Source organism: Polypterus senegalus, chromosome 3 (assembly GCF_016835505.1).
Source record: "Polypterus senegalus isolate Bchr_013 chromosome 3, ASM1683550v1, whole genome shotgun sequence".
NCBI classification, from domain to species: Eukaryota; Metazoa; Chordata; class Cladistia; order Polypteriformes; family Polypteridae; genus Polypterus; species Polypterus senegalus.
Window position 1 is genome coordinate 131,071,902 of NC_053156.1, and position 12,775 is coordinate 131,084,676.

The 12,775-nt window shown below is 32.2% G+C and overlaps 1 protein-coding gene across 3 annotated transcripts in view; it reads right to left on the reverse strand.

Annotated features, from left to right (window-relative positions):
* The window catches only part of tube1 (tubulin, epsilon 1), a 32,184-nt gene continuing 19,409 nt past the window's right edge, over nucleotides 1-12,775 (reverse strand). Inside the window, exons 8-12 of one of the 3 annotated variants that reach the window (XM_039747948.1) lie at nucleotides 10,287-10,456; nucleotides 6,514-6,654; nucleotides 5,767-5,907; nucleotides 3,642-3,816; nucleotides 1-2,225 (exon numbers count right to left, since the gene is read on the reverse strand). In XM_039747948.1, the coding sequence (XP_039603882.1) occupies nucleotides 2,067-2,225; nucleotides 3,642-3,816; nucleotides 5,767-5,907; nucleotides 6,514-6,654; nucleotides 10,287-10,456 (786 nt within the window). In that variant the 3' untranslated portion in view covers nucleotides 1-2,066. Of the gene's footprint in view, nucleotides 2,244-3,641; nucleotides 3,817-5,766; nucleotides 5,912-6,513; nucleotides 6,655-10,286; nucleotides 10,457-12,775 lie in introns of those variants that run through there. The other 2 variants (XM_039747949.1, XM_039747950.1) reach the window with 2 other exon arrangements.

The following is a 12,775-nucleotide window of genomic DNA, read 5'->3' on the forward strand; positions in this document are numbered from 1 at the left end:
TAAAAGTATTTTAGCATAAAAATAATTTATTTTATACAAAAATGTAAGCATACACATCAAAGCAAAATAAGCAAACAATATTGTTAAGATAATCACTTTTAACAGCAAGAATACACACACTCTTCTAAACAAACAACATAAAAATGGCCACACTCCAAAAAAAATTTAAAAAATCTCGGCTCAAATTTTGGTTGATTGGTCATGTAACATTACAAAAGTTTTGGTGTATCACAGCAAATATACTGCAGTAATGAAAAAACACGTACTATAAAAATATAATTTTCCTGGTTACCTGTTTGCATTTTAAATATCAATAAACAGAGTGCCAAAATAATAAATACATTCAACATTTTTCAGCAGCTAAAAAGATAACATCTTTATGAAAATACTTTAGTCAGATTTTTAGAATTGCATCAGGTACAAATAATTGATGACAATGTCTTGAGGAAAACTTAATCTCATTACCCTTCAATCAGGAAATTACATTAGCTTCCTTTTTAATATAAAATCACATTCAAATACTAACATGTAAAATTCTCACACTGCAGAATACAACATACACACAAACAGGCCAGGCAAGATCTCTTGATGATCTTTTCGTACCACTGTAAATTATTGAAAAATGGAAATTTCCATAAGTTGCACCTGACCTTTGAAACTTTTTTCACTTAAAATGTTGAAATTTTATCTTGAAACTGTTATCCTTTTATGTAATTATTTTAAAATTGTTTTTTCTGTATATACCCCAGAAAATACCCTCAATTCATTTTTCTCTATATGATTTCATACCAGAATACAAGTCGGTGATTAGTTCTATCATTTAATCATTATTTGTTATGTGTTACATTGTATTCATATATGCTTTTCAAAGTGCTTTTATAATGAAGATCTCTGTGAAAGGTACTACAAGAAATAAAGACTAACTAACTGACAATCATTTGCATCAACAGCTCCAACTGCAAATGATTATTTGCTAAATTTTGCACTTAATACAATAATTGTAGAAACTTAACAAAATTAAGAAAATAGGACTAACAAACAACAAAGCACATCTTGCATAAGCAAATTTTGAATAAGGCCTAGATATGTCTGACAGATTCATAGGGTTTATCATAAGCTATAAATCTGTAACACTAAAAAACTGTCTGGTTTATAATTCTTAATCCCAAGTAAGATGTATTTAAATGCTATTTCTTTTCCATTTAAAAGGAAATTCACAGCAAATTACAGGTGCTTACAGACCTTGCAAATGCCATTTAACATGCTTTAAAATGTTCAACATCAGTTAATCATTTGACCACTGGTAGGCAACGTTTTTTTGGAACGTAGACTTATTCAGTTTTCAAGTTCAATCTGAAGTTGTGAGGACAAACTCCACCTCTCTGTTATCGTTAACTTGATTAAAAACAATTTTTAGAAAATGGAAGGATGTTAAATGACATCCTAATCAATTCAGTCACAGATAATAACAGTGAGATCAGTGTTGTTGGAAAGTAAACGTTTGAAATTCAAATCTGAAATAATGAAACATGCAAACTTTATACTTTAGTGATGTATGTTTTAGTGATTTGATTTATGTTTACAAAACCGCTTTTAATACTTGGTAAATGAAAAATAGAAAATCTTTTAAAATCAGGTGTGGTTATTGATTTAATTAACCAATTAACTTTCCAACTTTATGGCCATGTATAAAAATGATGGGCAGATACAATAACTCTGTAAGAGGGATGGTTATTGATACATATTCAGCAGAGGCTTTTATGACAAAAATGCTTAATCTTCAGTCAAACCATTTGTTAAGGTACTTTTGGCATAAAAGTCATTAGGAAAATACAACTATGGATTAAATTACCACTTCTTCCTTTTCACTCCTTTTCAAACTGGTGGTTTGTGATGGTCCAATGCCTTAAAAGAATTTACATCAAATGTTTGCTTTGCTTCATCAATTGCCCATACATTTCTCCAAAGAGAACATTACAAAGAATTTACATACTGTATGTTTTGTCCAAACGTTATGTGTTAAAGAACTACTGGGTTTGCAAATAATCATAATTCACTACTGTACCTTATACAGCTATATTAAGTCTAGGTGCATCTTTCATTATTAACCCCTTTGTTGCATCTAATTGATCATATTCCTGTATAAGGGACGATAGTGATGAGACAGCTTCAGTGAAACACTCTTGCTCCATTCCATCCACATCCAAGTAATGGTGTAGGTGTGCCTGAAATTAAAATATCACCTGTTTTTAGAAAAAAATCAATAAGTTAACCTTAATCTACTTAACTCTCAATGAATTAGTTTATACATAATTTTCTGAATACGCAGTCGCCCAATTGATATCAAATAAAAAAACCTATAAATGAAAAAATTGTATTTTTAATATAGTGCTGCAAGTGTGGTATTCAGGAAAGTGGGTAATTGTAACACATACATACAGCTCAGAAACAGAAACAAAACTACATATTATTCATGAGAAAAAAACAAACAGTGGTGATCCATTTAACCACTGAAAGTTTTAAGTTCAAAAAGTGCTATTTCTGAATTATTATTATTAATTATTAAAAAGAAAAAAGAATTTAAATCAAACAAGTCCACTTAAGTAGAAAATTAAAAGATGAAAAAGTTTGAAGGACTTGTTCTTTTCAGTCTCCCTCAGAACCCTTATGCCAGGGTGCCAGAAAAGAAATTTAGAATGCACTTAGCCACAGAACAATGGACTTCATCTTTAAACTTATACAAATAACGGAGACATCACAGAAGTTTGTCACTCTTGCCTACACCTGTTTTTGGACCTGAGAAAGTTGATGAACCTCAATCATCTTATAAGAGGTGCTACAAAGCAATGGAGTCCTACAGCTGCTACACTTTGGGTTAAATTTTTGCTGCTTGCAGATAATGCCCTTTTTGTGTCCTTCAAGTGTGATTTCTGTTGGACAATGGAATAGTTTACAGCAAAGTGTGAAGCAACTAGGATGAAAATAGTCACATTCAGATATGTGATCTCTGATGTGTTCTTAAAAAAGAAGATTTACTTTCTGTGAACACAGTGGCATTTGCCCTAAGTGAATACATTTAAATATTGCTAGAATCTTTCTTAAGGAAAAGTGGAGGAAATTGTGTGATTGATCAACAGACTGTTGGAAGTATGGTGAGTATTTTACTGCTAGAACAGAGGTAAAAAAATCCTCAGGAGGAAAACAAAAAAGAAGTAGTGGTCCAATTACAGAACATCTTTTACCTCATCTTTTAATAGTATTAAAGGATTTGTTTGCAGGCAATAATGGCAAAAATGACATTTCCATAAAATGCTGAAAGGCTCATTCTCTAATTTAATGCAACTGGCTTATAATTCTAGTAGGATGCTAGAACTTCTGACTGACAGCAAGTAGATACAAAGGGTTGTGCATCTAGCACATTGGGTGATTAAATATATCCCAGGTAATCTGCCAGCATATGTAAATTCCCAAGGAGGTAATGGAAATTGTTGCTAATGCCAATCTAGTGTATTTAGCACTGCTTTCCATTTTAATACAGGCACAAAGAAACATAAATGTTAGATGAGATAAAATTATACATCCATTGTACACTTTTAACAATAGGGAAAAGCTCATAGAAAAAGTTGCAGAAAATAACTCGCCCTTTTCTTGTACAATTTCATGAATCTCTCTTTCAGTTCCATGAAGGTGGGCTTGACACATGTATTGTTTGCTAAGGCAAGCAAAGAATGTGAATGTCCAACAGGTGGAATGGAACACAGTCCAGTTTTCCATCCTTCTTGATTCCATGAAACAAATGACAGAGAAGGCTTGAGTCTGCAATGGAATACCACTTAGTAAGGACACTGAATTATAAGGCACAGCTAAAAATATTACATACAAAACACTTAAAACAGTTAAAATGCAAGACTATTTAAAAAAATGTGGAGGTGAGAGGAAGAATTAACATGAATCTCTCATAGCATCATTTTTCATGAGATCTTGATGTGATACAGAGCATGAGAAACTGGAAACAGGAGGAGAGACATAACCTAAGCAACCACTGCAACAGTATGCAAAACTTTGGAATTACCCAGAATTTGTCCTGTTTTTGATAAATTATTACTTTTTTTAAAAAACCCAAGGTACCATTAAATTGGCTTTAGAAATACAGTCAAGACATTACTAATGTTATAAATGGTTATTACTGCTTGAAGTGAATAATTTATAATTACCCACATTCACAAGACTGTAAAACCCCTTTCTCAGCAGCCCCACCAGTGTCCTAATGGTAAACTCTCTTAGGTCATCCTAAATTAATTGTGTTTAAATCTTAATTGGCTATTACAGAAACCTTTATAACTATGTTAGTGTGGCTGAAACCTGTTATTCAGTTTAATAGTGTAAAAGTAATATCTATCCATCTTCTAAGTAAGTTGCCTTTCATAAAGTTACAAGACACTAGCCTCGATCAAATACTGTATGTCCAAAACGAAAAAGCTTTCTTAAGAAACACATCAGCCTGCTGTAGCTGAAGGTGACTTCATTTGAGATTGACACAATGCCCACTGTCCTGTACTAGTCCCCAAGTTTTATTCCAAAGTAGGCGTAATAAGTTTACTTTTAAAAATCCATACATTTTTTTCCCTGTTTATATACTACAAGCTTTCCACAAGCACAGCAAAAACATCAGGAATGTTCACAAAATCTCTATAGAGCATAATGTGAACTAACAGTACAGCAAACAATACTCTTCACCGATCAAGTACAAATGCACTGAGTGTAGGAGTAAAAACAAAATTGGTTAAATAAGGTATGTTGTGCAATAATTACATTTTTAGTCAGAACAGGTGTGGATGAGGGAACTATACAGTAGACGGCACAAATGCATTATCAAGTGGGATATGGACTGCCATGGTGAAGAAGATGGAGAACAAAAAAGAATGAGTTAAGACCGTTTACCATTAGAACACTGGGGTAATGGCTGCTGAAAATAGGCTTTTGTAGTCATATATAAATAATACATTATAAATCTTTTCGAATAGCAATAGCCATCTGCAATATTAGTACCATATTGCCAATTTTAATAAATCAATTTACACCTTATATCAATTTCTATCAAAAACATGAACATTTCTGGGTGATTCCAAACTTTTGGACAGTAATGTACATTAGTTAAAACTGATGTTTTTTTTAAATAGGAACAATTAAAATTTCTGAGACTATTCATTTTGCTGGGAATGATTTCATAAGGCAAAATTAAGAAATCTCTGAAGTTAGCAGAACAGTAGTTACGTAAATATACTCCCACCCATCCCAAACCATCATATGCCCTACAGCATTTCCTTTAATCCTAGCACTGTCACTTGTCTGTGTCGAGTTTAGATATTAGTCCTGGTTCTGTGAGTTTTTCTTCCTTCACTAGCCCCAAAAGACATGAAAGTTGCATTATCAGTGAGTATGTGCATGAGTGTGTGTTGTTTTTGGCCTTGTGCACAAAGTTAATGTGATAGGTACCAGCTCCCCATGTCCTTGAACTAGATAAGCAGGTAAGAAAACATTTATTTTAATTAAAAAGTCCATCCCTGTAATTCCTACCAGTAAATTCATCTGTGTAAAACTTGCACAGAGATATTTAAAATGCAGTTTTTACAGACAAGCTTTTTCAGGTTTCTAATCATTAATAAACAATGCACTTCAGTGATGATCAAAAACAAAAAAAAACTAAGTTGAATTCCTGCAATGATTTCAAGATAAGAGTGTGAAAAATAAAAATATGCTCCTCACCTTTCAATATTCCTTCTGAGATCTGAGACCTGAACATTTCCTCGTACCATAAGTGCACAGGCCAAATACAAGCCATGCTTTGGGTTAGCATGAATTAGCTGGTGATCTTTGCTAAAGGCATCAGAAAACATTTGATCCAGCCTATCTGACGAATAGAGAGGCACCACAAATAAAAAACAGATTAATTTTTCACACTGAAATACTACATAATATCAGTGTTAAAATGAGAGACAAATAATAAATGTTTCCTCTATTACCTGTTCTTTCATACACAGAATTAACTGATAGACATCTTACCATTAAACAATTCATATTTGCAGTGCAACCCCGCTTTACTAATACCTATTGAAGAACTTCAACTACAATTATTACAATTAAAGGATAAAATAACTTAATACATTATAAAAGATATTTATTTATTTAAACATATGCAAAATAGGAAACTATCTTTTTTCTACTTAAATTCACATATTTTTTTAAACTATTAAAAGAGATAAGTGATTTTTCCATCCTAGTACTTAATAACAAGGTTTCAACAGTATTAATTATGTTATATTATGTTTTAAATGCGTTTTAGGACTGATTTGGAAGAAAATTAATTAAAAAATGCATGCTCTGCCTACTACAGCTGAAAGAGATCATTATTACTACCTGTGGAAAATTTCCAAAATCTACGTTAATATCCTGTACCCATGAAAAAGCAAACAGACATGCACATTTTTAAAAATAGCACAAGGTATACCTTACCTCCTAGAGGGAATATTAACATCAGCCAGTGTGTACAAGGGAGTTAAACTGGATACTAGATAGTGAAGCCTTGGAAATGGGACAAGATTCATAGTAATTTCATTAAGATCCATATTTAATGAACCTTCAAATCTGGCAGAACTGTAAAAAGAAATTACATTTTTTTAGGAAACTATCTAAGTGTTATTTAGAATCAGCTAAACACCTTAAATAATTTTGCTTTAAACTCTAGTAGCTACAACTTTTCAATTCAACCAAATTCTTAATTAGTAGTAAGATCATTTGGTTTATTGATTATATTTGCTACTTTAACATCGTTATCATAATTAAATGTAGCTAAATGCAGTTTTATCTATAGCAATTTATTGAAACAAATATTATACAATACTAACACTTTTTCTACATTATTATGCGACTACAACTCTTTTTACTTTGCATATAATCTAGGTAATACATATATAATCATGAAAAAATTCCACTACCGTTTTCGACCTACCTAAGTGCAAAAATGTAATTTTAATATAAAGTTTGATTATAGAGATAAATGATTGTGTCCCGATATTATCAACTAGTTATGATTAGAAACAAAAAATGATATTTGAGGAATATTGAACAACTGGAAATAGTTCTGATGACCTTTTCCTCTATCTACACATATTAAAACATATTATGTATATATATATATATATATATATATATATATATATATATATATATATATATATATATATATATATATATATATATATATATATATATATACTGTATATGCGATAGTATTAATATGGTCGGAGCCCACTCCTGATTTTTTTTTCTTTTTTCCATGGATGTTTTTCACATCAATTGCCATTGTTCCGCATTGGTCATATACTTTTCCCAAGAAAACAGAGCAAAACCTTTTTGACCACCACTACAAAATTTCAAGGGGTAAGCAACATATTAAAACATATTATGTATATATATATATATATATATATATGAAAGGGTCTCATTTATGCTGCCTGTAACATCATTCAGCATGGAGTATTCCTTTTATAAACTGTCAGTGGTTTCTTGGCACCAGTAGTTATTTTCACCCTATTGGTGTTTGAGGATGAGCAAGAACACAGGGGCCATACAAAGTGCTGCGTAAGTTGCTGCAATTCAATTTGGGCAAAATGGACTTGAAATTCATCTGTAGGTTTATTTTCATACATCTATAAATATCATATATCTGTTTGTTTTTCAAAGTTTATTTTTTGAGCACAGGGGTTATTCCTTTATAAACTGTTGGTTTCTTGGCAAAATTTTCACCCTACAGATGTTCTGCATAAAGTATATTTAACAGTTAACTAAAGTTTTACAGGATTACTATAAAACAAAAAATGAGCTTTAAATACTTGAAACATATTTACATACATCTATAAAACATAATCTGTTTGTTCTTTATGCACAGGTTTGTTTTTAAAAATACAGGCTTAAAGTATAGCACATGGGCACTTTTATCCTCAAGTCTTTTTGACATATAATTTCTGACATTGCCCAGTGGAGTCAAACCAAGTTATCTACTGCAATTTGGAATACTTGCACTAGAAAGAAAAAAAAAAACCCAATAAAATTACAAAGAGAGATGCTTTCCACTGCTAACAATATTTATGTACTAAATGCCACAAGTTTGTAGTTAAACTTTGCTGATAAATAGAACTACTCTTTACCAAATTTCCTCTTTCTCACCCAGCCAACACAGGGAAAGAATTATCTTATCTAGCCTGTACATATTTATATATAGCTAAATCCTCAAGTAACAAACTTTACTACTTGTAATTTGAAACTTTACATTTTTTATAAATTGCTAGCTAATGCAGAATAGGCCAAAAATAGTTTATTCCCTATGAATATTTTGCATATCACAAATTACAAAAACAATACAATGCAATGCAATATGGTCAAAATATGTAGCTTGAAACAGGCAAAACAATGTAAAAATGCATTTAATTAGCTATTTAGATGAAAATAAATTATACAGTATACATAATGTTTACATGTTTGCCAAATGTTCTTTAAAATAAAATAATTTTGAAAAATACAGTAATAAAAATGGACATGCGATTTTGTATTTCTATTCCAAATGCTTAAACCAGAGTGCTGCTTTTTGAGTATAATGTAAAGACTAATAAAACAGTACTTCACTCATTTAAAGATTTACGATCCTAGGAATGCTGTATTGGGCAAATATGTTTCCCTAAAATTTTGGACAACACAATTTTAACATTTAACTACATTTAAAAATTTTCAGACGTATGATGTAAGAAAGAACTATGTACTTATAAGTTTCCAATTTCTGATATATAAAGGGAATTTGAAAATATTAGCATAAATTTTAATTTCAATTCATCTGGATTCTAGTGCCCTCTACTGAACTTCAATGGCTTTATCATTTAAAAAAAATGTGCAGATTTCCTACATTTAGTTCTATCAGTTTAATCATTTATGCAGTTTATAATGCCTGAAAACAAAACAAAAAAAAAGATATTTGGATAAAGGCAAGGTTAGGTAGTAGGGAATTCAAAAATGACAGTTTGTCATTAAATAAATGTGTATAGTCAAAGAAAAGGCAAAGACATATATATATTATTCATGATAAACATGTTAGTGTTACAGCATGGTGACCAAAAAAAATTGTTCTTAGTTGTGAAAAATTGTACTTAGTTGTTAAATACATACGTTGGAGATCTGTTGTCTTTTAATCATAACAACCATATAATACTGGCCTGTGTAAATAAAACATCTCATCACTATTGCTTTATTGGCATTTGCTTGTTTCATATCTTTCTTTGTTTATACTAGATTCAGTATTAAAAAAGCACTCCTTCAACAAATATGCTGCGAAAGTTGCCAGATGCCAGAAATTACATCAAGACCAATGAAATTGTCCAGACTCTCCCTTTAAACAAGTTTGATTTGTTGCTGGGTGAAATTAATACATTTCTGTACTTTCAGTTTCTTTTCTTAACTCCCAAAATAACAAGAAAGCACGAAGTGCTCCCTTCAACCCAAATAAATCAGAAAATAATTTCTAAATGCCATGTACAATGTATTTGCTTGATGCAAAGAAATCAATATAGCAAAAGTCTGAGCTTCACATTTATATAAAATGTCAGCTGTGAGTTAATCAAAGTCCATGCACTTAATGAAAATGCACACAAATACGGTTCTATTTACTTGTTTGTAATATTTTGATAATGGTTTAAAGTAGAATAAAACCCTATAGTGAAACTAAAATATTTAGCATTATACATCATATTACAATTTAGGCCTACAAAGTGGCATGAAGGATGGTGGTGCTCTCTTTGAGCTCCAGAGACAGAGGATTTATGGCCCACTACACTGCCTGGAGATTTCAAGTTCTAACTCTATCCTAGTGGGCATTCTCAAGTCCCCAATTTTCTCTTATATGCCAAAAGACAAAGTGGAAGGGTGACTGTGATCTTTAAACAAGACTGCTACAGTTTCATGGGTGTGTATGTGCTAAACAAGGGTCTGCTACACTTTCCAAGTGTGGTTCCTGACTGGTTTTCAATGCTAAAGGCATAGGTTCCAGGTTATATTATATCAAAGTAAGAAAGTTAGTTCAGTGTATGGGTGAATAGATGGATCTTATTATCTAAAAATGTTTCTTTAGATGGTCATAAACTTAGAATCTCTTTATAAGTCATCAGATGTAATTCAACATACAATCTTTAAGAACGTTTCATGTCAAATATGTATGCATAAAAAGAAAACAGTATTCATACCTTGTTAAACTGAGAAGTAAATTAGCCACTATGTTATTCATTGCATCAAAGGGTTTCTCCTGCACACTAACACCACCCTGTCCAGAAATTATTGCTGTCTCTTGTTTTATTGCTCCAACCTTTCCAGAATGGGACATGAGCTTTATTTTGTTGGCAATATCAACTAATGCCTAAAAAAAAAAAAAAAGCACACACAATATTTTATAAGAAAACCTGTATTATCAATATATGGAGCCCCTGCAGGGATATGGTATAATTTTTTTTTTTTCTGGTGAACAAACTGGTGCACACCAGATACTGTAAGGTCACACCAGGTAATATTACAGGTGTTCCACATACCTTGAGATAAGCACCAAATAACATTGCATGCATACATCATTGTATGTGAAAAGAACATACTGCTTAACAGTTTGATATTACGTATTGTCACAGGTGGCTGGGTGCGGTCGGCAATCAGCCACCTATTTAAGGAGCCGCCGCCCTGCAATCAAGGCTGGAGTCCGGTGAGGAGGAGGACAAGGTCGTGGCAGAGGAGGCGAGGAGAGGCCCGAGTGTTTGTGTGTGTGTGGACAGTGACTTTTTGACTTTGGGGAGACTGGGGGTTTGGTGGCGGTGCACTTAACATTTGTACTATATTGTAAATAAACGTGGGGTGATGATTGAAACGGTGTCCACCTGTGTGTGTCCGGGCTGTCATATTTCACAGTATATAGATACACTGTACAAAAATAGATATTGACAAGTTTATAAATGTTCACATTCAAACCTAGGTAGTTGGATCCATGAAGCTGCACTACTGTTTATTAAATGGCATCTGAATTAGTTAGGTAACTAACTACTCACAACTACTTACTAGTTCACAGCCAGCTTCTTACTTGAACACGTTTTGAGAGTAATTCATGTTTCACATTTTGATTCCATGCAACTTTTTCCCAGTCTAATGCAGGTATGCTAAGCCCTAGAAAAGTTTATAATCTCTAATATCTAAAGTACAGGTGAAACTCTGCTGTTCAATGTTCAGTCAATGATTGAATCATGCTGGGTTACTTTAAAAGAGACTTCCACATTAAACTGCATGTTAATGTACCCGGAAACTTAATAATTTTATCAAAAACATGATATTAAAAACTGTTTTCAATCTGATTTAACTCTCTGCTGTGACCTGTAATTATTGCAGTTTTTTCTGTGCAGTGCAATGGAGGATCAATGTGCCAGGTTTGCCAGTGGATTAGGATATTCAAGTTTGGTCAGGCAAAAATCTTCTCATTTTAACAAGGGCATGTCTCTTGTCACACAACATTGAAAATGCTAAGATATTTAACCTTTTAGAATGTATGTTAAATACCATAGTCCATTGGTGTAATAAAGCGAATGTGCTAAGTTTGCCAGAGAATTAAACTAGCATATTGCTTCGGAAAGTTTGCCAGAAAATTAAATTAGTCTATTGCTTCAGAATGAGGAATATTCACAGGCAATAAAAATGTGGAATACAAATTGCTCTTGCACCTTGTTAGATAAGAAGCTGGCGGCAAGCTAGTAAGTAGCTATGAGTAACTAGCTAACTTAATTACCTTTTACTACAGAGTAGTGCAGTGGTTAGCGCAACTGCTTCACGCATCTAACAGTCAGGGTTTTAATGTAAACTTGTTATAAACTTGATAACATCTATTTCTGCGGTATGCTCTGATCAAACAAAATGATGTATAGTCACAATCGTATTTGGTGCTCATCTCAAGGTACACGGTGTGGATGTAATATTTTCTGGTGTGACATTAAAATATCTGGTGTGCAGGCGAGAATATGTGGTGGACGCAAGATAGTAAGTGGTGTTCACCCGCTTGTCTTCCAGAAGAAAAAAAAAATTATACCATGTCCCCACAGGGTCTTCTTACTAATAAAACAGTTGCTTCACACGTAAAAAAAATCAATAAACTAGAAACTAATTTAAAATAGAATTGATTCTTATTCTAATTCTTAAAAAAATAAAATATAATACACTGAAATTACAATAGACACATGGGATGGAGGAAACAAGGGTATTATTGGGATGGAGGAAATAAGAGTATGGGCCGTAGGTCACTACTATAACCTAGACTGCCTGCTTGAATTTTTTTTCACAAAGAGTGCTTAGTTAGTCAAAAGGTTTTTATCTGTTGAAAATACAGATTATGCAACAATATAGCTTTAGCAAGTCACTTGCCTGTTTTATTGAAAGTATGCAAGTTTTATTACTGAATTAACATTTTGAAGGTGTGTAGAGTTGCAGAATTGATAGTGCTTCAGACAGATCTTACATAAACCTTAATTTATACAGGCATACATCATATGTATTGTCTTGTAATGCATTGTTTACATGAGGTGACAATCATCCTACTTCAGTGACAAACAGATGACCTAATGACAACATGAGAAACAGGGATGCCTTGTACATTCTAATTCCACTTTTAATTTACAAATGTCACAATATAATGTTATTACAAAATGAAGAA